This window comes from Pituophis catenifer, unplaced genomic scaffold (assembly GCF_029215685.1).
Source record: "Pituophis catenifer annectens isolate HBS135680 unplaced genomic scaffold, rPitCat1.0.hap2 SCAF_3, whole genome shotgun sequence".
Classification (NCBI taxonomy): Eukaryota; Metazoa; Chordata; class Lepidosauria; order Squamata; family Colubridae; genus Pituophis; species Pituophis catenifer.
Window position 1 is genome coordinate 37,997,226 of NW_027256883.1, and position 25,337 is coordinate 38,022,562.

The 25,337-nt window shown below is 36.5% G+C and overlaps 1 protein-coding gene across 2 annotated transcripts in view; it reads right to left on the bottom strand.

Moving 5' to 3' along the window:
- Positions 1-24,309, bottom strand: part of TRIM55 (tripartite motif containing 55) — a 43,174-nt gene extending 18,865 nt beyond the window's left edge. Inside the window, exons 1-10 of one of the 2 annotated variants that reach the window (XM_070940515.1) lie at positions 24,014-24,309; positions 23,273-23,445; positions 20,576-20,741; positions 17,779-17,874; positions 12,385-12,618; positions 10,652-10,674; positions 10,428-10,552; positions 8,079-8,299; positions 5,995-6,282; positions 2,185-2,275 (exon numbers count right to left, since the gene is read on the bottom strand). In XM_070940515.1, coding sequence (XP_070796616.1) covers positions 2,185-2,275; positions 5,995-6,282; positions 8,079-8,299; positions 10,428-10,552; positions 10,652-10,674; positions 12,385-12,618; positions 17,779-17,874; positions 20,576-20,741; positions 23,273-23,445; positions 24,014-24,181 — 1,585 coding nt within the window. In that variant the 5' untranslated portion in view covers positions 24,182-24,309. The remainder of the gene's footprint in view (positions 1-2,184; positions 2,276-5,994; positions 6,283-8,078; positions 8,300-10,427; positions 10,553-10,651; positions 10,675-12,384; positions 12,619-17,778; positions 17,875-20,575; positions 20,742-23,272; positions 23,446-24,013) is intronic. The other variant, XM_070940514.1, reaches the window with a different exon arrangement.
- Between the last annotated feature and the right edge of the window lie 1,028 nt (positions 24,310-25,337).

Here is a 25,337-nt window from a genome sequence, read left to right on the forward strand (position 1 = left end):
TTTAAACCCCTCCAATCCATACATGAAGCAGACTGACACCCACCATGAAGAGCTCGCACGGCCACAAACACGAAGCCAAACAACAACAACGCAGCTCACCAGCTCAAATCCCCCTGCAACTCAGACTAAGCTGAGCACAACCAAGCCCCCACCCAAACAGAACACAACCCCAGCCAATCAGAGCACAGCCAAGCCCCTAACCAATCAGAACACACCTCCACCCAATCAGAACACAGCCAAGTTCCCACCCAATCAGCTCACACCTCCACTAGCAGTTAAAAGGAAGAGACAGCTGCGATCCCACATTGCTCCTGGAAGCACGAAGCCGAGAACACCAGCCTGAAGATGACGAATGAGACTTCGTCGAAACGTCGCCAAGACACTTCCAATTTTACGTGGGAGAAGACCCGAATAACCAAAGACCTACATATATATATATATATATATATATATATATATATATATATATATATATATCAATTTTCAAGATATCAGAACCACAAAAGTTGCATTTTGGAAGATCTCGCTCTCTCCCCCACTTTATCTCTCTCTCCCTCCCTTTCCCCCCTTCCCTCTCTACTCTCCATCTATCTTTAAAAAGTCCAATATTTGCAAAAACTGAAAAGGAGCACAAAATATTAATTCAAGTTGAACTGAGTCTACAATATCAATATCATAGCACAATAAAATTCTGAAATGCTATATACATTTCAAAATATTTTGTTGCTCAGGTACATGAAAAACATTTGATAATAATAAAATAGTACCATTGTTACGACTAGCCAAAAGACTACCAAATAGCGACAAATATTTAGCAACCCTACAAAGATTATTTAGTATAACTAGTTAAATGTCTATGGAGATTCTCAGTCAATCCGGTCATGGTTGTCCCAAAGGTGCTTTTTCAAGAGGCAAGTGAAGAAGTCAGAGCTGAAGAAGCTTCTTGGATGAGAAGTGAAATGACTTCAAAGAAAAACAGAAAGATCAGTTGCTTCTTGAAAAAGCACCTTTGGGACAAAACTAGTTAATTAAATGCATGAAGGTTTAAAAAAAAATGAAGGGCACGGTCGAAACCCACCCCCCCATCTAGACTTCCTAATCTTTTTTAAAATGGACCAAGCCACCAAATGTCAGCATCAAAGAGCATCTGAAGGAATTGATTCTATTCAATTCTTGCCATAAAATAGAATGTTAGTGTTTCCAAGGACCTGTCTTGGCAATCAGCAACATCTGACTGTCAAGGTAGGTCAGAGTCATATAAGCAGTGTTTCAGTATTGTGTTGCAAGTTCTGTCCCTTTTCTGTGTGTGTTGTGATGTTGCACGGATGTCTAGGCTGGTTAATATTTGAATGGAAGACTGTCAGAAAATCTCACATAAACTGATCTCTAATTTCCAATGGAAAATCAGTAAAGTATATTGACAATATGATTTCATGGTTACTATATCAGAAAGCTGATCTATAAAATTTGGAGGGAAATCAGGTGGCACATATATGGGAATGTGAAATGCATGCAAAGGGCAACATGTTTTAATACTTTCCCTTGATAGGAAACCTCCTACTTATAGTAAATGAGTGTACTAAGGAGAAGTTTAGGTTTAAAATCAGGGAGCAAGGACATGTTGGTTGGGTTCACTTAACATGCTAAACCATAATGTAGTTAGTGAGATGTGTGAACCGAGTCATAATTTTAAATCATGTGGTCCCTTCTTTCTGTTTTGAAATATATATTTTTTCATGACGAGAAAAAATACAGAAGTAGTTGGTTATAAGGACAAATAATGTTGCTTCTTGGGCCTTCTCTGCTGAAAATAATTTGCATACATTTGGGATGGGCAATCATTAAGATGCTTATTTATGTGGAAATTATGCCTTGTTACATCCACCATTTTAAACATCTCCAGAAATGCTGAAATATATGTCCGTGGGATTAATATGGGAACTCCAAGATCTTTTTTTTCTTTCTTTCACTACAAGCTGTCAATTTTTTAATCATGCGGTGTAACATCCAGGATACATTTCAGAGGAGGGAAAGATGAGGAGGAAAAGCTTTATAGCATTAATGACATGATAGTATGGTCCTTTTAGATGAAAAAAATGGTATCTTTGTTTCTTAAACTACCTGCAGGCATTGCTAGAGAAAAGACTGGTGCTGTTAGTTGAGATAAAACAAAACAGTTCCTACCCCTCAAAGTAAAAACCATGTACTGAATCTGATTCCAGATATGGTGCAGTAAGATAAGAAAAGCCAAAACTGATATGCAGAATGTCAACCCCTGTGAGGAAATAATAAAACATGATTTCACTAATGCCACCAAAATCATCTGCTCATAACTCTTGAGCCAGGTGAAGAAGACATTCCACTCTCAGTATACATTGAGCCCAGTTTTTAAAATGCCAGGTGGTTATACAAGCAATATCAAGTAAACTTTGTGCCAGATTAGTCCTTGTAAGAAGCATGTACAAACTAAAATGTCAGTCAACAATAAAGACCCGCGACTTAGAATATCTTATTCAGTCTTTCCCTGCCCTAATTTGAGCTAAAGAAATTAAAATGCTGGCACAGAGTGAGGTGCTCAGCAGTGATGAGGGTGAGCTTTTTGAATAGGGGTGAATTGACTCAGTAGGAGACCTGCCATTGACAGAGCCTCAAGTTAACTGAAATGACACTTATTGTGGTTTGTTTGGCTTTGGCTTATAGTCTGAATCCACTCATCCAAACTGATAATGTGGGCCTCCTGAACAGACCCTCCTAAAAAAGGTTTCCTCCCTCACAAAAAGTTCTTCCTAGCTCTGAGTGACTCCCAGTTCTGACCTCAGTAGGATCTTGATTTCAGAGCTTTGCAATGACAGGATCCTAACGCATTTTTGTAAGCACTAATAAGATGCATAATTATATACTATGCTACATTGTAAGCTGCCCAGATTCACTGGGATAGTGAGATGGGCAGCATATACATTTAATAAGTAAATAAATAGATAAAAGTAAATTCAATACAGTAAAGCGGCTGTATCTGAAAGCAGGCTATTTTGGGCAAAAGCTACTGTCAGTGCCCCACTCTGAGGAAACCAGATGTCCACCAACAGCTTAGTGGCTAGCCACTTCAATGCCAAAATGTACTGACACGAGCATGTCTTAGGTCCAGGCAAGTAAGTGTCTCTGCTTCCAATACTCTCTGGTAGGTTTGGAGGAACAAAACACATTTGTTTTGGGCAAGAGAACCCTGTTCAGCAATGGTAGCAGACATAAGTGAACAGGTGTTTCTTTGTTTGTTTTTTAACCAGAGGCTATCCATAGTGGTGACCTTGGTACTCTGCTCTATTCCTGGCTCTGAAATCCTCTGGCATGAAGTATAATGATGCAAACAGATAAGATTAAAGATGTGACTGCTGAATTATATTTTATCTTAATCTTCATCTGCACTATATAAATGAACTGTTAGTGAATCATTTAAAATAATAGGTCTCAAGATCTACACCCATACAAAAATGAGTTTATGATAATTTAGTAACTGCATATGGAGTTTGGAACTTTGTCTTAGCATAACTCTCTTATTTGAGAACTACATAAGAAGATTTGTTTGGAATTAGTGAAGATGAAATGTTAACTTTCGATCACAAATGCAGCTGATTTTATTAAGTCATGATTTTCAGATACCATCAGTGTCACAGGCATTACCATACATTTGCAAATGTGCTAAATTACACTTCAATCCAATAATTTCTTTTCTGAAATAAACCCCTTTGAACTCAGTGTGATTTTCTCTTAATATCATTAATTATTTCATGAGATTAGATCCAAACATGCCAATTTGACAATGAAAATTATTCCTTCCACTTAAAGAGCCAGCTGAATCCAAGGGAGGCTGTCCATTTGAGGAAAATAGCGGGGAAGCATGTTTGCAAATTTTTTTTTATAGAATCATATACTGTAATGGAACGGTATATCAGAGGACATCTATTCCAACCCCCTGCTTAGTGCAGGATCTGCTAAAGCTCTGTTCAGTTTCAGAAGTACTTTCCACAGTGTTTTAGAGGGTGAGAAAGTCTCCAGAGCAGTATTTTAGTAGTCCAGTGAATTGCAAAGAATAAAAGGAACTGGTGAAAGCTACATACTTATCTTCTTCTTCTTGTGGAGTGACATGCAGTTAAGCACATATCCAGATCCCACCTATGTACTTACTGCTTTCTATATATCTCATTTAAAGCTCATTGTGTTTTTTTTTAATTGCTACTAACGATAGGAAAGAAAATGAGGTTTCAACCGTCATGCTATAAATAATATAAAATGTGGAAAGAATTAAGCAAGTATTTTCCAGATGTGTGATTAATACAATTGCACAACTGGAATTCATGATACATATTCAGCAGGGCAAAGTTACTTAATTTGTCTAATTTAAACATAAACACATGATTCAAATGAAAATTTGTTTTGGTATTTTCATGAACACCATGAATTTCAATTATATACCTTATATTGCCTTTTTGCATAATCTTATAATTGTTTTCAAAGCTTTTATAGAGATAGCTTTTATCAATATAAGCACTTAGATTTATATGCTGCTCTATAGTGCTTTATAGCACTCTAAGTGGTTTACAAGTATATTGTCCCCAACTATTTGATCCTCATTTAACCGACCTCGGAAGGATGGAAGGCTGAGCTGTCCAGGATCAAACTCCTGGCTATGGACAGAGTTAGAGTGCTGCATTCTAACCGCTGCACAACCACAGCTCCTCAATATGGAGATCATTTTTTTCTAGAATTCCCATATAATTTTTCTGTGTAGGATTTTCAGGAGAGAGGATGGCTGCCTAGAACTCAGTATTTCTCAAATTCATATTTAAAGATCTGTCAATTTCATAGAACCATTTGCACATTCTTGAGATCCCGGCCAGGTTTTAATCTGCAATACATATTACCTTGATTGATAGGATCACATATATATATATATATCTGTTTCACATAGATTGCAATAAAACTGGCTTCTGTAGTCAGAACTATCAGGCAACTCCCAAGGCAAGCATTTCAATGGAGACCTCATAATCAAGACATACTCTTGATTTTCCTACTTGCTGTTGCAATTTCAGTTCTGGCCCAAGCATAAAAGAGGAGCAGCTTAAAACTGTCCTCCTTTCTAAAAGTGATGCAAATTGGTCCCAGAGACCTAAGAGTGGCATTGGAAAGGCAAGCTTCTTTGGTACGAGGTGGGGGCAGTTACTTATCTATAAATTTCCCTAATCTGGAGTTTGTTTGAGGACAGCTATGCAAAAGAGCTATGCAATGATGGTTGCTAATAATGTGCCTTGGAGAGTGAAGCTAATATATGTAATTTTTTGTAAAGTGTTTGATTAGGGACACTTCTTTATTAAAACTTTGTAGCATTGGCCAGTGTCACTCAGCTAGTGTGTTTACTACTTGTATGTATGCACAGAGGTATTTCAATGGCACTATAAATTATGAGTGAGGAAATTGCCTAGTCAGCTAATCCCAAAATAATGCTGTCCAGTAAAGGTATTGGACAATAAGCAAGAATGTCATATGCATCATTGTATGAAAGACACAAATCACATTGCTGGCATCACGTTGCTGGCATCAATTGCACACTGATATCATGATACATCTGATGTCATTGCCCCCTCTTGTGAATGCCCATGTCTTCTAGAGGTGTCAAATGACAGTTCTTAGTATCTCTTGGTATTTTTAGGAATATTACATCAAGAAAGTCTGCACTAGGTTTTAAAAGCCAGTATATATAAGTACTATATATATTATGCTTGATGTAAAAATTTAACCATTTAATAAAATGGTGTCTATGTCTATGTCTAAGAATGTAACCTTCCTTCTCCAATTTTCTTTTAAGATTTAATTGGAATTCTATGTGCCTGAACTGGCATATATTAGAGTTAACGAGAACCTAACATAATTTCCTTCTTAGAAATACTATTTCATAGAAAATCGTGGATGAATGCAACATATTCAAAGAATTATACTAACCTGTGAAGTATCTGTAGATGGGTTAACTTCCTTACCACACACAGCAGAACTTGTATTTGCAGAAGCTGCTTCTGGAGCCTCTGTCTTCTTGACATTCACTTCTACAGGAATGGAAGGCCCTACCTGCCTACTCTCGGTCAATGGAGCTGGATTTGAATTGCTTGTTTGTCGTGGTGATGCTTTATACCAACTAGGGTAGAACAAGGGATCGGATGACTCTCCATTTGACTGTAGTCCAGTCTCTACTAGTCCTGCAGGCTGTGCTGTAGTAGTATGTACAATTTCATCCTTAGTGGAAAAGATTAAAAAAAGAAAAGAAAAAATAGAATGCAAATTATTTGAGGTGTTTTTTTACCCCCATCTCTTCCCATCTTTCTCTCTGAAAGGGCAACATCATGAAAACTTATATTTTAGTTTTCTATACTTGATATTCTAAACTATGCTTACTGATTACTGAAAAGTACAGCAGATCTTAAGGCTTTTCCATACTTAACCTCAACCATAACAGAACACAACACATAACACAAACATGTCTTGGCAACATCTTTTTCTATTGTCTCTCCATGAAGTTTGCTTCATGTTGGCCCTATCCATGAGTGCTTTCTACCTTACTCCAACACTACACAAGGGCAGCCTCAAGAGTGCAAAATTTGTGACAAGAGAAATATTGTGGCTTTATAATTATATGGTTATTCATATTGACGCTATACAATATCTTAGATTAAAATTAAGTGGATAATATATTATGAATATTGGTTCTTTAGAATGTTAAGTGTTAGTATTTTAGGATATTTTAAGTACTGGTATTATTTAATTAAATTTAGAGATTGTTGTATTCAGTGGTGGGGTTCAAAATTTTTTACTGCCGGTTCTGTGAGTATGGCTCGGTGGGCGTGGCGTGGCTTTGTGAGCGTGGCTTTGTGGGCATGGCAGGGGAAAGATACTGTAAAATCTCCATTCCCACCCCACTCCAGGGGAAGGTTACTGAAAAATCCCCATTTCCTCCCAATCAGCTGGGACTCGGGAGGCAGAGAATAGATGGGGGAGGGGCCAGTCAGAAGTGGTATTTACCAGTTCTCTGAACTACTCAAAATTTCTGCTACCGGTTCTCCAGAACTGGCCAGAACCTGCTGAAACCCACCTCTGATTGTATTGTATTATTATCTCTACTGAAAAAAGTTTGGGGGTCACTATTGTTATATATTTGATAGGTTTTTTTCCCAACTTTTTAACATGTCCTGTTATTCTCTCTCCATTTTTCCTTTTATGTTAGTTTATATTTTAATGTTTGGTTTTGAAATTTAATAAAGACATTAAAAAAAAAAAGTAAAATCTGCTAGCTATCACTTCCCATTACATGCAAGGAATGCAGGTGACTTCAGTGATTTGAAACAGAAAAAATAGAGACAGGACAGGAATCGGTAATGGGAACAGTCAAGGTCAAGCCAGTATAATTTTTTGCCAATTCAAGGACGAGGGATAACACTTTTAACTCAGCAGTGGGTAATTAAAGTTCATACTAAGGAAACAGTAAACTCAGCTTGGTAGTTGTTTGTTAAATACACCATCTGCAGCCAAAGTAAAAAAGAAACACTTAGGTTTTAAATCTTTTTGTTAAATTCTGGATTCTATTAGTTTTTTTATTAATTATTATGATGTTAGCTTTATTTTACATAATGTTACTTTTAAATTCTCTGTTGGTTTTTATTTGTTCTAGGCAATAGGTTACGGCTTTACTTTAAGATGACATTAACAGGAATTATAGTTTTAAAAGTACTGTATCAGAAGAGAAAAGGGCAAGGTAGGCTAGGTGAGGTTTATCTTCTATTGCTATTGGATTTTTTTTAGTATGCCCTAAGTAAAATTTTAAGGGCTGCATCCAACAATGGCCTTCTATATGCAGAAAACCATTCCACTTGTTCTAGAAGAAGTTTACAGAAGTTCACTGATCTCTTTACCTACTTCAACCTTCAGGGTAAGAATTAGGGGGGAAGACTGACCTAATGAATTAGCATATTTAATTAATAAAGGGATTAACAAAGTGATAAAATATTTAACATAACTGATACAAGAATATTACTTACCTGATTTGCTGTGGTAGGAGTATTAACTAATGGGTTAGAAGGTAATGATGGTGCCAGATTACTCTGAGATACTGCTTGTGTGTCTTTCAATGCAATATCCTGTTGAAGTTGCTGAGATGATGCTTGTTCAGATATTTCATCTTCTTCACCTGATGATTCAGTATGGATTTCATCTGGTGTTTTCCCTTCTGTAGCATCTTCCTCCTCCTCCTCCTCTTCTTCTATTTTAACATAAAAGGTAAAATATACTAATTGGTTTCCTCTAAAATAAAATTTGCTACAAGAGAATCTTTGGTTCTAAAGGTTCTGATTTATCCTTTTCTAAGCAGGAATATTTGTCTCTGGCCCTATTAAAGGAATTGAATTGCATCAAAAAAACAAAAAACAAAAAACAAAAAAACCACAGCCAGCACTCTGAGCAGAATAGTATTTTTGCATCGGTTCCTGTTCGTAGTTGTTTCTCTCAACACATAATAACATTAACAACTTGTTTTTCTGTGAAACCTTCCCAAAGGACTTTGAGATTTCCTAGAATGGTTAGCACATTGTTTTTTTTAGAAGCAGAAACTATTCATCTAATAATCAGAAAAGAATAAGAGGAAGTAGCTTGTGTAGAGACTGGACAAACTATCATAGCAGGCTTTTGACTTTCACTCCTGATTCCTTTGATTTTTGTCACTGAGTCCTTTATTCCTAGGAAAAGTGGGAAGTGCAATTATCGCCAGGATATGGCCATTGGTCAGAATGTCCATGGATAAATTATTAATCATTGCAATTGTATGTTACTTAAAATAAAAAAAGGTCTCCAGTGGAACAGTCTAAGAATACATTAGACAAATGTTGCCAAGTGTATCAAGAACATATGCTTATACTATTTGTATATAAAAAAGGGAAGGGAAATAATTCCCCTTGCCATCAAACTTTCTGTGCTGTACATATGTATACAATCCCTCCTCCCAATCTGCCTCATGTTTGTGCTGAAATATAGATTGAGGAATATTACTTAACAGCCATATAATGTAGCAATTTAAAAAAGCTAATGGATACATTTCCACCTCTTTCCTGAAACTCTCACTTTTTATTTAATGACTAGGCTGATCACATGATTTTGTACACTATTAGATCATTTGAAATGAAATAGTGTTCTACGATGAATATGACATGATATGATGCATGCGATTATCTCAGGACTATGTGGAAAATGTTTGTTAGCATTAAGTACCTTTGTTTTTCTGAAAGGGTATTCTAAACTGACTTCGTTATAAGATAAATACTGGGTCCAGCTTCACTTTTCTGGTGATAAATATTTCAGTAAGAGCACAAAATACCAAGTTCTGATAAATGATGGTTTATAAAGAAGTATTTGTGAACTTGAGCTGCTTTTGGTCTAACTAATATAAATGTGGTTAAATACTGTTACCTTCCCACTGAAGTGGTACCTATTTATCTATTCGCATTTGCATGCTTTCAAACTGCTAGGTTGGCAGGAGCTGAGGCAAGAACGGGAGCTCAACTTGTCACATAGTGTTGGGTCTTGAATTAAGTAAGGGGATCACACAAACACATTATTTTAGGGCGGCATGGCACCACTGAATCCTAATTTAGCTTATCTTTATGGAAAAGTTATCTTTCTATCTTGATGATATTTGTTCCAATCTTTTATTTAAAATAGTTGTTTATGCTTTTGTTTCTCAATCTTCATTACCACTACATTTATGAATATAACAAGGTAAGAGTAGAGAATGAGGAGCTTTCAATTATCACTTTCTCAATAAGATTCCAGGAACCTTGACTATCAATAAAATTGACATTCTTTCTTTACAATGGCTGTAAACACTGAATAAATACTATTGGCTACTGTATATAAATTCATACACATGCTCACAGATACACATGTGTATACACATAAATAACCCATCAATATTTCTCAGTATAACATTGGTAGTAATTAACATCTTTTGGGTACATAAATACACATAATCAAGCTTGATAACTACTTTGATTCAGGGAAATGTTCTATCATGAATCACTATTGGTAATCATTGCTAAGGTTCTGCTAGTCATATAAACAGATCAGACAGAGGTTAATAGCTTTGATGTATACTGAATGTTGGAATCTTGAAAGATTTACAACACTAATGCCAAAGCTCAGATTCTATGAAAAAAACATATATTTCAGCATACCATCTTAGTCTTCATGAGTTTGCTTTTGATTATTAGACATGTAAAATATATCTTTCACTTTTGTAGAATGTCAAAAAGGTCTTTCGATTATTTTTGTGACAGGATGTCTTCATAAAACTGAACGCTTCACAAGTAAGAGGAAAATAAGCTTTTTAAAAAACCTACCTCTGTAAAAGTAAATTTCTCTAATTATCTTTTCTTCTCTATTAAGATTGACTGTGAAGTGGGTCATATTTTCATAGCCTTTCTCTATTTTTTCCATCTGAAATGCTTTAGAAGCTTCAGTAATTCTAAAATAGAAACACCATTGTGTCATCTGCATTATTTTGCAACTGAACAGTTTAGAAATTGTTGGCTTACAATGAAAATGGTAACACATCTTTACTTACTTTTGTAGCAATGCTTTAGCATTCTGTGAAAAACAAAATATAGCCAATAAAGTACATTATTTAATAACTTCTTCCTTTTCTTTTCAACATACAGATTTAAAGTTAATTCATGTATAAACATGTTAGAATATATTTTTAATAAATAATAACTGGAATCAGGGATGAGATCCTACCGGTTTAACAGCTGATTCGCTGAGAGTGCACGCGCCAGACACGCACTCTGTGTGCATGCACAATTTGCAGAAAATTGAATTTCCGCGTTGCTGAGAGCAAGGAAAACAGCTGAGGAGTGGCAATCTACTCTGCCGCCCCAATCAGCTGGGCTTCGGAAGCAGAAATATAGGTGAGTATAACGCAGGGGCTGGCAGGTGGGCGGGCCCACTTCAAAGAAAGAGAGAACTGGTTCACTCATGGCTGAAAGTTGGAGCTAATGGTTCGCCCAAACCAGTCTGAACCAGTAGAATCCCACCACTGGCTGGAATTCTAACCACAACAAGATATTCCATCAAGATAATGCAAAAATGGACCCTCTGAGGTAAACCAAACCAGAATGTATATTTTGATCTAGAAAGATATTTTAACTAATTTAAACTAATTTCTCTAGGCCACATTGGGAAACAAGAGACCCTCTTGATGTTGTTAAATTAAAACTTCCAGCACTACAGTTAGCATAGCTGCAATGGATGTTAAGAGTTATAAGACATATAGCTTGACAACATAGAAACAATTACATGTTCCCCATCCCTGTTATACACTGATGCACCATGCCCATAAAGATTACAAGCTGCTACGGTTTGTCCTGTCTGCTGTTCACAGCCTGAACATTTAGTTCAACACAGAACAGCAAATCATTTTGTTCCTTGGGTTAAGCAATAATGTAGACCAACTAATATCACAAATTGCTCTGTAGCTATGATTCTTGTTTCATTTGCACTATTCAGTAATGATTGAGTTACAGGATTAGTGCATTTTTCATATTGGGAAATACCAGGATATTTATATTCAATTTACCTGATGTACTTAACAGAATGAATTATCAAATTCTAACTTTCTGGTTTGGGAGAGCTCCCAGCTAAAAATAAAAATACATGCTTTAATATGTACACTCTTTGCAAAATCTGAAGGAACTTGAAGATGATATTCACAAAGTAGGAAATTCTAATTAAATAAGAAACATCTGATTCTGCAGATTGGATTATAAACTGTTCAGGAGAAAATTCTATTATCAATTAAAATTCAAATTTAAACTTAATGTTGGGGGAAAATTGGGTCACTTTGACATAAAACATAATATAATCTAATTATTTCCCTATACAGTATGCTGTATTATGTTAGAAAAGGGTTTTTATTATCTTCATTTAATAACCCTAGGATAAATGTCATCTCAAATACATATCTTTTGTTTTTCATTTTGAAAAATATATTTCCCTGTAAGTACTGTCTCTTTAGCTATTTTCTCCCAGTTTAAGAAAGTACCATAAATCCTATATGGGATGGACAAAAATACAATTTTTAGATTGAATATGGAAAAGTACTACACAGGTAGATATTCTATAAAACGTTTGAGAAGTACATGATGGACACTCAAATGGTACTTTACATAGTGCTAAGGAATGCTAAGGAAAATGCTATGGAAAAGACATTTTCCTGTGAGAGATTTAGCACAAGGGAAGGTTTAATTAGAAGATGAATGATGATATATTCCCATTTTTAAAAACTTTTCTGCAACATACCTGTAAAAATAGAGCCATTTCTGGCTCTTCCATAAATTGGATGCCTGATTCCACCAGTTTTGATACTATCTCTAAATGATCTGCATGCTTTTTTATCAGAGACCGGACATGTTCCAATTTCTCCTCTTGGCTCCGAGTGATTATTTGTGTCATCTCACTTTTTCGTTCTTCCAATATTGCATACAAATAATCAAATTTTTCACATAGTTGCTCCTTCTGCCTTTTGCAGCATTCCTGTGAATGAATCATTAGCTTTGTGTTAAAAGAATTATGTCGACTGCATCTGTTTTTATTTCTATAAATTGAGGGAAATGCCTCTGCACTGAAAAAGCTTTTTATTTTCTTAAAACCGTTCACAGTATCTTGTAGAAGCCAACAAACTTCATGGATTGAGACAAATTACGAAGGTGATATGAACAAAGAGGGAATTTTGAGTTTTGAACATTCCAAACTAACACCCAATTAAATTTGCCTCATAATAAGCAATAATAATGAAACTTTTTTCAAACGCTGATGGTAGAGCTCTAAACATTTCTATTTAAGCATCAAGATCATTTTAATTTTAGAATAAATATTCTAAAAATATGAACTGTAATAGCCTTTAAAGTAAATGTTTATACTAAAAATTTTCAGGGTGACTTGCAAATTTTCCCAACCCCCTCAAAACATTGCCATTTACAATGTTTACAATTAAATAATAATGTAATGTAATTTGTAAATTATTAAAATTACTTTAGAATTACTTCCCTAGATTCCAATATCTTCTATTACATTATAATGTAATAGAAGATATTGGAATCTTGAGAAGTAATTCTGATAATTGTATTTAACTAATTTAATACAATGTAATTACATACTGTTAAACTAAATCAAAATATTTTTCCTTAGGCTCCAATGATGGCTTTGTCTTGGCTATGTCTTTTGAAATATGATTACTTTCCAGGTACGTCATACAGTTTTGCCACTTTAAATACCCTGAAATAAGTTTTCCCTTTCCATAAATTGAACACTAAAAAACCCTGTGAAAATTTCCAGAACTAAATATAGTTTAGTAAGATATACTTTGCTTTTGCAAGGGAATAATCAGACTATTTTAATAGCTATGCCTTATTTAAGGTTTTCAGCAAGCCAATTTAAGAAAGGTCATAAAATATCCTATCTGTTCCAGATGGGGATAGAAAGGTTGCATTTTTACTCAATAGGAAAAGGATTGTATTTAAGTTCCAAGTCACTGTTTGATTTAAAGATCACATTGGTGTCTAATGGGCACAAACATTATATGAAGTTAAGAAAAATATTTAAGCTGTTACTATAGAGCTGTGATGGCAAACCTATGGCATGCGTGCCAAAGGTGGCACACATAGCCATATCAGTGGGCATGTGAGCTCAACTCCGGCGCACATGCACGCACCGGCCAGCTGATTTTCGAGCCTTCTGGGCCCACCAGAAGTAGGGAAACAGGCTGTGGGGAAGACCCATTTTTCTCTCTCACCTGGCTCCAGAACCTTTCTAGGAGTCTGGGGAGGGCAAAAATGGCCTTTCCCATTCCCCCGGAGGCCCTCTGGAGGCCAGAAACAGCCCGTTTGCCAACTTCCAGTGGGACCGGAAGGCCAGGTTTTTGCTGTCCCCAGCCTCCAGAGCCTCTCTAGGAGTCTGGGGAGGGCGAAAACGGCCTTCCCCACACACACTCCGGAGGCCCTCCAGAGGCCAAAAACGGCCCATTTGTCAACTTCCAGTCTCACCGGAAGTTAGCAAATGGGCCGTTTCTGGCCTCCGAAGGGCCTCCGGGGTGGGGTGGGGAAGGCCGTTTTCGCCCTCCCCAGACTCCTAGAGAGGCTCTGGAGCCAGGTGAGAGAGAAAAAAGAGCCTACTGAGCCATTGCATGCCAGGAGCAGGGTAGTGTGTGGAGGATCATGTGCACATCCACGGGGCAGGGCGCATAGAATTATGGGTGTGGGCACATGCACATGCAACCCCCCCATGCGATGGCAAAAAGGTTAGCCATCACTGCTATAGAGAGAAGAAAGGCTGTGATCTTTATGTTGTATTATTGAGGGACACAAAGTTAGTTGGAATTAAGAAAAAGAGTTTCTTTGGCTCACACAGACTATGAAAGATGTGTCCTTGTGAGATTGTTTTGCTTTAATGTATTGCTTTTTGTTGAACAGAAAAATGTGTTTCCTGTTGATTTGATGTTTTTAAATATAACCTTCTTATATTCATGTTTTCAGTTTTTCATTAATTATATTTAAACAGTCTTGCACTTTGAATTCTTAATTGGTAAAATCATTCTGTTGTACAAACACGTTAGACGTTTGGGGTATTGCCTTTCTAAATAAAGAAAGATAACAAAAATAAAGAAAACAAAACATGGAAAACATAATGAAGGCTGTTTTCCAAAATACCATATATGGATGCTAAATTTATTGAATGCTATGAAAATGAAAGGATTTATGAGAATCTGCACTTCTCAGATTAGATTTGGAGAGCATTTGGTGAAAGTGGGAATTATATATAAGTAAGTCATTATTGAAAAGATATAATATCAGTCTTGGTGATTGCTTCTACTTCCTATTGGATTGTTTTGTAAAACGTTTAGCAAAGGCTTTGAATTTATTTAAGAACCTTTCTTTGTTTGCGTCTAATTATGGCACAGAGATGTATCAGTATTCTGCTTTTTACTGTTGTGTTCATTTGATTCTTAGACCACATCTGAAGTGGCATTAAATCTCCTTAGTGCTATCAGTGCCTTTTTTCACCTTATTCTAAGATAAGTTGGTAAAACTTTATGCACTTCTATTACCATGCTATCAATAGTGCAATCTGGTGATCCCAAAAAGGTGGATCAGCCCAACAGCTATTGGTTATTTAGATTCTCCTGTTAGGCCTCCCATCCCATTCGTGGGCATTGTCTTCCAGAACTATTCTGCTTTAAGCAGAGGAACAATTCACTTGTTTCAAATTGAATTTTCACTAACTGTACATGGTCCAGGGGTGGGTTTCAAAACCCATCGCTACCGGTTCGCTCGTGGGTGCACGCACGCGACACTTCTGTGCAGAAGCATCCAGGCGGGTGGGCAGAGTCTCCAGCCACCACCGCTACCGGTTCATCTGATCCGGGGCGAACTGGTAGCAACCCACCACTGACTTGGTCTCTGAAACATAAGCCACCTTGAAAAACAGCTAATAGTGGTGGTGCCATAGCAGGGACTACACGGTGAATGGTGAGGCAGATCTGGTTCTCTTTCTGCTATTTTCCAACACAACTCCCATCACAATGTCATCTTTGCCTGGGTTACTTTTCAGCATGCACTTAGTGCTCTTCTGAATATCAGCTGGGAATTGGGCTGCTTTGAACACAGCCACAGAAAGCACTTGTAGAAAGCCAGACCATATTTTGGCAGAGGGCTAAACCTAACAGTCTAGACATCTGTTAAAACTTGTCTTTCTTTTCTTCCCTCCACATTCTATTCCATGTTAAGGAAAATGAATGATGAATGTTTTCTTGCCAGCTCCTGACATTTGGTAGGAAGAGAGAAAAACAAAGCCAGTGAAATATGGCAATGCTTGGTACACCGTAAATAGACAACACAGTTTGTTGGGATTGTTTCTAAGATAGTACAGATCATCACTGGGAGTAGCAATTTTTATGTCAATATAGTTTTATGTCCAAATAGGTTTCTGCCATCTCAAGGATTAAGCTTGACTGTAAGGAAGAGTCTTAAGTTGCTAAAACTTCAATATTACAGTATCTCTCCTTTGGAGAGAGTTTAATTCTTACCGTGAAGGTACTTGAAAGGCTTGCTATGGTCTGCAAACTCCTGATACCAACACATTTCATCTTTGCAATATGTAGACTTCCTTTATGCATACTTGCAATGTGTGACGTCTTAACTTTTAAGTGCTAATATTTTCATACATTCCTTGGCTCAGAAATTTCAGCAATTTTGAACTATGTTTGTTACATTATTTCCTCTCGTACGTGCTGATTACGGAAAGGACTCTGATGGATTTTTTGCAAATTAGAATGACATATTGAGATATAAGCATTCTTTACCTCATTTTTTTTTTCATTTAAATCTATCATTTGGGGATAACATTTCCATAAATGTGTTTTTTTGCTTTTTTTTCCCTTCAAACCCAAGGAATTTTTAGCAAAAAAAATAATTATGGGCGGTTGTGGTCTGGTACTTGGTCTGTTTGCCCAAAAAACTAAAAATAGGAAGTGAAAAAAAAGAGAATGGGGAAGTACTAAATGGGTGTCAAATAGCATTCTCTTTAACAATATCCTGTAACTGGTTATCTCCTCCACGTCAGCTATTTTGTGACTGGGAAGTGGGACAATCCCTTTGGAAGCAGTGGTGTCTGTGGGCTTACAGGGCAAGTGGTCAGTCTGAGAAAAACAGGTTCTGATGTCGCTTTCACATCCAGAAGAGCTGAGCTTTGCAAAGCAGTTCTGCCTTTGTCATTATGATGAAAGCAGCAGAAGCTTGCAAATCCCTATGCTTGCTAGCTTTTCATGGATGCACATACCATATTATAGAGAGCAAGGAAGATAGGTTCATGGATCTTAGTGCTTCAGGTCAGCAAAAGGGGTTGAAACAGGGGTGAAATCCAGCAGGTTCTGGAGAACCAGTAGCGGAAATTTTAAGCAGTTCGGAGAACCGGCAAATACCACCTCTGGCTGGCCACAGAGTGGGATGGGAATGGAGATTTTGCAGTATCCTTCCCCTGCCCGCTCACCAAACCACGCCCACCAAACCACGCCCACAGAACCGGTAGTAAAAAAATTTGGATTTCACCAATGGGTTGAAACATTTTTCAAGTCTCAAGAAACAAGAGAATGTTTCCAGTGAATCAGAGGTTGTCTTGATTCATTGAAATATAAGGAGGGGGAGGAGGTACAGCACAATCCAACTTGCAAGGTTCTCTGTGGAGTTGATTTCCTGGCCTGGTTTATTAGTGCAGCAGACACCTATCCCAGAGACTAAAAATTTCAAAAATGCCTACTGGTTCCAGAAGGCTGGTGGCTCTAGACAACATTTGTGGAAGTTGTGTAGAATGGGTTTTGAGCAGTAAGAACTCTTTCTCAGAAAGAAAGACCTATGCAACCTAAAACTGTGGAATTCCTCATCTACACACCATATGGATGACTACATTGGAACAAAAACAAAATACTACTTTTAAGCTTCCCAGTCACAAACCTGTAGCTCTTATTACCTGTAAATACTGTAAATATATTATTATATAGTACATTACAATGTTCTTGGGGAGATCTTGATGCATATGAAGGCCAGCGCCAGTTAAAAGAACTGGCAGCTATGATTTCAAATTGTTGTGAAGATAATAATAATAGTAATTTGGTTTAATGGTATCAAAATAGTGTTTGCTTACTTCAACTGTTCTGCAGGTTTCCTCCAGCTGAGTTACAATTCCTTGTACTCTGTCATTACTTCCCACGAGCACAGCGATCCCATCACTAAGTTCAGACTGCGATATAAAATAAACTTTGAGAAGATATAAAGCATTGTAGTAATCTAATTCTTTAACTTTATAATCATAACAACTTTCCTAAAAGGGTACTAAAAAAGCATATATTTTATTTAAGGAGATACAACCTAATTTTCAAAATTCCTCATAAATAAAATTGCTGAATATAATACTTTCGCAAAAGATGAAGTTATTAAAACAAATTTATTTAACTGAGGTTTTTTTCTTTTCATATCAAAAACTGATTTGCATGATTTAATTCTCCCACTAAAAATATTTTACACAGTTTCATGTTAATTATTCTGTCCTCTGATCTTTTCATATTGTTTCCTGTGATTATTGGAACAAACATACAACAGTAAATTTTACTATAAACATACAATAACAATAGCTTCTATATATTCACAATGTAGAGGTATTTCTTGTCATCTGTGGCAGGAAATCGAGTGATTGATATGCATAAGTATAACACTTTCTATTTAGATACTTTTTCTAAGTACTATTTTTCATGTGTTGTTTCAGAATAGGAGTTTAATGTTTATCAGGCTGAAAAAAACACAGGGTTTTTTTGCAACCTAATAAACAAGTACTCAGCTTTAATATTGACAAATAAAATAATGGGCTTCTTCCAAAAGCTCTTCTTATAAACTGGCTCTGTATCATGGCAGCCTCAGCAAGGCTTTCAAGAAATTGTGTTGCATTTCTCATGAGGATATTCCATATAAACAGCTGTTTCATGAATGCTGTGTTAAAAATAAATAGACCTTTAACAGATGGCAGCAAAGGATTCTGGGAGCATCACTGAACTTTTCTATTCCATGTCCAAGAAATTATTGGCAAAATAAAAAAAAAATCTTAATAATTAAAAAACAATAAAAGACAGACAGACAGAAATATATTGGTTTGCAGATAGAGGCATCTTCAGAATAAAAGCCAGAATCTGAAATTAAAGATTGAATATAATTGGATATAACTTTTTAAAGAATGCTAGATTCAGACTAATAATATTTCAGAGTAGAAGAAAAACAAAAGTAATCAAATATAATTAAAAAGACTGTGGTCAACAACAACTGGCCAGGAGTGGGTGGGACAAATGTAGTGGCACCCAGACTTCAATTTGATAAAGACTGAGAGACTACATGTATATTGCTAGCGCTTAAGACTATCAGTGAAAATTTTAAAACATCTGCAATCTACTGTTCATACTGCTTTCATGTCACATTTAGGAACATTGTGAAAAGATAAATAGCAGTTCCACTGATGCAGACTATGTTAGTCTGAAATGTCAGGGAAACTCACTGATGGAGGAGTTGTGTGCATCTTTGGGGTATGATTAAAGGTAAAGGTTCCCCTCACACATATGTGCTAGTCATTCCCGACACTAGGGAGCAGTGCTCATCTCCGTTTCAAAGCTGAAGAGCCAGCACTGTCCGAAGACGTCTCTGTGGTCACGTGGCTGGCATGACTAAATGCCAAAGGCGCATGGAATGCTGTTACCTTCCCACCAAAGGTGGTCCCTATTTTTCTACTTGCATATTTTACGTGCTTTCGAACTGCTAGGTTGGCAGAAGCTGGGACAAGTATTGGGAGCTCACCCCGTTACATGGCACTAGGGATTCGAACCGCTGAACTGCCGACCTTTCGATCGACAAGCTCAGGGTCTTAGCCACTGAGCCACCGCATCCCTTAGGGGTATGATTAAAATCTGAAAATTGGTGGGTGTTGTGTTTTGGTAGAAGCCCCACCCTTTTTGTATACAAATTCATTGCTGCTGCAAATGGGGTAGGCTTTGATTGCAATGCTGTGCCCACCATATTGCAGATTTTGGCCATCTGAAGAAACCCTCCAGAAGATATTTGGTTGTGGGCTATATAGGCATCCATTGGAAGGGATGTGTAGTGGGGGAAAGTGGTAAAATGTATGGCATAACATTGTGACACTGTCCATTATGTACAGTATTTGTATTGTATGTGATGTTGCAATACAAACACAAAAAAAGGTGTGTAAAGGTCTCCTTTTTGATGTTATGATACATATTTCATTATTTTGGTGCTGTTAGGATTAAGAATTGATGCTTATGGTGAGTTGCATTTAATATGGAAATGAAATTGATGCAAAGAGTTTAGTTTCATAGGGAACAAAGATGGAAGAAATTAGGTATTTATTATAAGGATACTAAATACATGACAGCAATTATGTGAAAAACATAAAGAAATACTTCTATGATACCAGACCAATTTGGAAGCCATGAAGTTAGAACATTTCTCCAATAACCATTTGGATTGATTATATGGCATGGGGCATGTGTACAGCAATAACATACAGTGGTTCGTCTGGCAAAAATTTGAATTAGCTTGGAAATTCCTCAAGCAAAACTTCACTTTTTCCCCATCGTGATTATTTGTGATATTGAGAGTTTCAGTCTATTACCTCTTCAAGGCACCATATTTGGAATGGCAGCATAGGCTCAAATATTTCACATTAATGGTAGTTGTGTGCCTGCCAGCTGGAGCAACAGATTGAGTAGATTAAAAAAAAAAATCCTTCAAGGACCTAAGATCTAAACAAGATAACTTCAGTGGAAAATAATTATGTACTTTCAGTAAAGCATTCTGATAACTTAATTTTATAAACAGGAGAGCTATTAATTCTCTAAATGAGAAGCCATTAAAAAAAGAAAGATTTTTGCTTGTTTTTTTACCTTCTGCCTTTGGTACACATTCGAGAGGGGAGCAACCTGACAGTCTTTATGAGCACCAAAAACTTTGCACATGGAACAGGTGGGCACTTCACAATTCAGGCAATAAATATTAATTTTCTCATCTTCATGTTCTTCACACATTGGCTGCTCAGTTTTTCTTTCAGGCCTGTGAATGGAATTAATTTAGGAGAAAAAAGCAAATCCAAACCAAAACGATTTAAAAACTAAAGATCAAATCAAAGAGGCAGATAAGAATATTTCTCTGTTTGGAAGGTAAGTATGAGACTGATAGCAGCTCTCTGGGTTCATAGGGGAGCAAACAAATTCCTATTATTTTCTTTATTTACTAGGTATTTATTCTGCTTTTGTTACATTAATAATAAGGTGGCATATATAATATTCCTTCCTCCTCCTATTTCCCCCACAACAACTCTAGAACTCACAGTCTCCTGGTTTCTAGGCCAGCTCCTTAACCACCACTAAACAGTTTTATCCAACTGATTCTTTTCAATGAAGATGTTAGGAACTGAATCTGTGACAACCTGCATGCAAGTGTGGGTAGAGACCAACAATCGGTCTCTCCCCAACAGAACAGGATGCAATATAACGAAATAAGGGCCCTGAGAATAGAAAGATTTCTGGGGATATGAAATTATCAGGGTGTCTGCAGGGTATTGTCAAAAAGGTGAAGATGGCGGCCATGACAATGCAATTAAAGCTCTATCTGTTTATTACTGTATGTGTATGATACATAAAAATGTTTCCATCATGAGAGGGAGATTGTCTGTGTGTGTGTGTGTGTGTGTGTGTGTGCGCGCACACACACACACACACACACACACACACACACAGAGGAAAAAATTCCACTGATCTAAATGAATTTTTCTCATTAAAAATGTAAAAGACTGGCAGGTTGAAAAATACCACAAATAATGTATTTAAAACAAGTGATCTTCTAATGGAGCAAAAAATGGAAAGGACATGAATATTTGGAAATACCTTTATGAAAAGTTAAAAGCCGGTTTTCTGTAAAAGTTACTTGGCAAATATCCCCAATAATATGCCTCCTTATACTAAAGCACCAATATAAAACATTTTTAATACAGTTGTGGGTAGTAGCTTAAAGCATCTTCCACCTAAGGGAAGTCTAAGGCCGCTTCCATATCAGCAGCAGTTCCACCTCATTCCCCATCAATCACAAAGCTCAGTTTGAACAGGGGAAGAAGTTCAAATTCAGACAACGATATGGGATGGCATAAACCAATCAGACATCACAATCTTCCTTTCTGTCAGATTAATAGTAGAATGCAAAGAATACATTAATATCTGGTCAGTGCCCAACTCCCTGAGCCATTACCAACCGCCGGATGTGGTCCATGGGCCATAAAATGCCCAGGTCTCTTCTAAGCAGTTTCCTTTATTGTTCTTCACCTACAGACAGAAACCTTGCCAAACCAAAGCAACTACTCACATCATTAAAGATATACTCTGAGAATTGCTAGGGCGGAGCTGCCTTAACTTTCTTTCTCACAACCCCTCTCTCCCAGGAAGCCAGAGTACATTCCACCACATCTCCTTACTATACAGAGTCTATTAGACATGCATATTAAAGAAACCGTTCTAAAAGCAAGACCCACAATACACATTCTGAAATTAAGCAAACTGTTTAGTTTTATGGACTTTCATCATTTGCAACAGTGTGATTCATTTGAATAAATCATTTTATAATGTAGTTAATAAAAGCACAAAGATAATTTTTTGCTGAAGAATCAATAGACCTTGTTTTCATGATAGAATTCATTCAGAATAAGTCTTTCATGTAATGTCTATTATATTGCTTTGAACTAATTATAACAGTAATAGACAACCATCACATCACTATGTTTATAAATTATTACATATCAAATTACATATTTGATTTAAACTTCAAAGAAAGAAATCATTTAGCATGACCAATTTACTATTCCATCCTATATAATTGTCTTAGGTAGCACGATCTTATTTGATACATACCATTCATATAATGACCGTTTTTTAAATCATATCTGAGCACAAGATATTTTACTTGATCTTAAACTCAAGGAATAGATATCAAACTACCCTGGTTAAAATGTCTGAAGTAAAGTGACCTTAAGTTCTTTACAGACTGAGACCCAGGCCAGTAATACAGCAGAATAAAGTGAAGACTCATATACAAAACTAATATCAAAAGTAATTATCTTTATGTAGCTGTTGAACAAGGAGACAACATCCTTAAATCCTATTTTCTACTGACTCTTCCTCTAGGAATCCTCCTTTCCCCTCCCTTCTCTCAATGCTTAATGTCTGCACACTGTCTTTTAAAATTACCATATTAGGTCTCTTTTTGCTGTTATTAAGCTTTAGCTTTTTAAAAGGATCCTCTAAAAAGAAGTGCTGGGCAAGATAGGCCTATAGGACACATAATAATAGCAAACAAAACTTAGTGTCTAGAATTATTCTTGGGCAGTTAGAAAGACCTGATGCAGACTGCTGTTGTTACTTATTACAATTTTCTCTTCATAACTGCTTAGCATTAAAACTCCCAGGCCTGAATTTTCCAGAATTCTCTGAACTTTTGACTCTTGAGAAGTCTAATTCCATGCATTTCAAAGGCAAACATCACTAAGTTAAATGGGATTGTTAAATGATCGTTCAAAGATAAAAATTGTTAATTACCTGGAAGATTCCTGTTTGTATATATCAATTATATTTTCCACCAGCAGATTTCTTTGAAGGCCATACACTCCATGCCTATCAAGAACTACTTCATGTCTACAGGAGGGGCAGCGAAATCGACCTCCTGAAGCCACAGTGGTACCTCCTCTGATTGGAAGATATGGATTGGAGGCCTGTTCTTGCCAAGCAGTAAAACAAAGTTGTAAAGCTAATTGTATATTATTTCTCAATCATTCTGCACATCACAAGATATCTATCACACCATCTACTTAAGGTATGATCTAATGTATTAATGTAGTCACTGTTATGGTATTGCTGGACTTCACATGAGGTCAAATCTCGAAAAAGTAGGGAAAAAAAGATAAATAAGTTTCAGTATCATTTTGTTCAATGCTTGGAAGCTAATAATATGACAAAGTAAGCTAGAGAGAAATTTGCCATTTTTAGAGGTGTTGAGGAACAACAGGAATGAGTTTATGTGTTAATAGCTCTAAATACTTGAAATAACAGTTCAGTTCATATAAATAAAAGGGACATTTCCAAATGCAAGGGATCCAAAATCACACATAAGATAAATAACAAACAACTTTTCCTCTAATTAATTTTTTCCTTATTTAAATAAAATCCTGGTAATTAAACCAACACTGTAATATTCTCCTGATTTTAGTATGAGATCTTAGTATGAGATCACTAAGCTAGATATAATGTTAATTGGAGGCTTAAATGTTTAAATCAACATACCTGGAAGATATCGCTGGCACATTTTCTACAGAGGTTGTGCTGACATGGAAGGATAACCACTGGCTTAGTAAACATTTCCAAACAGATGGGACAAATAAGCTGTTTCTCCAAGTTATCCATAGTTTGCTGCTCTTTAGAAAAAGACTTATAATTCAGAGTAGCGCTCATCTCCTGGCGATTTCAAGGCTCATAGGCTCAGAATCAGGCTGCTTCCGGGTTAGGTCGCTCAAAAGAATTCCGAAGCTGGCAAGATCAAATGTCCTTTGAAAAATCTTTCCCTGGAGGACATTGTTTTAATGGAGAGCAAAAGGAGCGGAGTTTATTTTAGAAGCAGAATGCAATTGGCTGCCAGACTCACTTTCTCCATATATGCCTCTGTCACAAGGACAGATTTAGACAGGTGACGGCCTACATGAGTGAGAGAACCACATTCTTGTGTTCGGTATGGAAGGGGGTGGGAAAAGGAGGAAGATTTTGACAGTTGCCAGCAACGTCTCCACAGATGTACAACTCTGTCTTTGGAAAAACTGGTGTGTTAAAGTCACTAGTGATTGGAAGCTCTTCTTATCATTCCTTAAAACGTTCATTCCAATATGGAAAGCATAAGATGCTGAAAAATAAATGGCATTCAGTATTAAGTTTTGTGTATAACAAAACTACGGTTATTCCTTTTTCCTCCTAAGTATCCTCCTCCGCCTAGTGATAATTGTTGCATGATCCCCAAAATATATGCACTCTGAAGATTGATTTTTTTCTTTCAAGCTTTTCCCCGAGTTGATTTTATTGAATTCTTCAGAATTGCATTTATGTATTTTCTTTCTTGCATGGTTGTATCCATATAGTCAACATAAGCTGAATTCAACTTGGGGCACCTTAACCTTAATAAACTTTTTATTTTATAAATAACTGGCTTGTGATTTTAGATCCTAAGGTTTATAAATATATATATATATATTTAATTGCACAGGATTTTACCATTGTAAGCCAACTTGTGACACAAGAAAATACTGAACAAAAATATTTCAGGCAATCCTCGTTTAACAACAGTAATTGGCACTGGAATTTCCTTTGTAAAGCAATGTGGTCATAAAGCACAATTTCATACCTGCACAACGGTTGCTATTGTTAAGGGAATCACCACAGCTGGCTAAATGAGAATGTCACCTGATCACTGTTTACAGTCTCCTGCTGGCTTCCTCATTGGCTCTGCTTGCAGGAAGCTGGCAAAGAAGTTGCAAATAGTGATCATGTGATACTCCAATGTTGTAAAGACAAGCCGGGTGTGAGTGCCCGGACTACAAAGTGCCACTGCGATGTTTGGAAC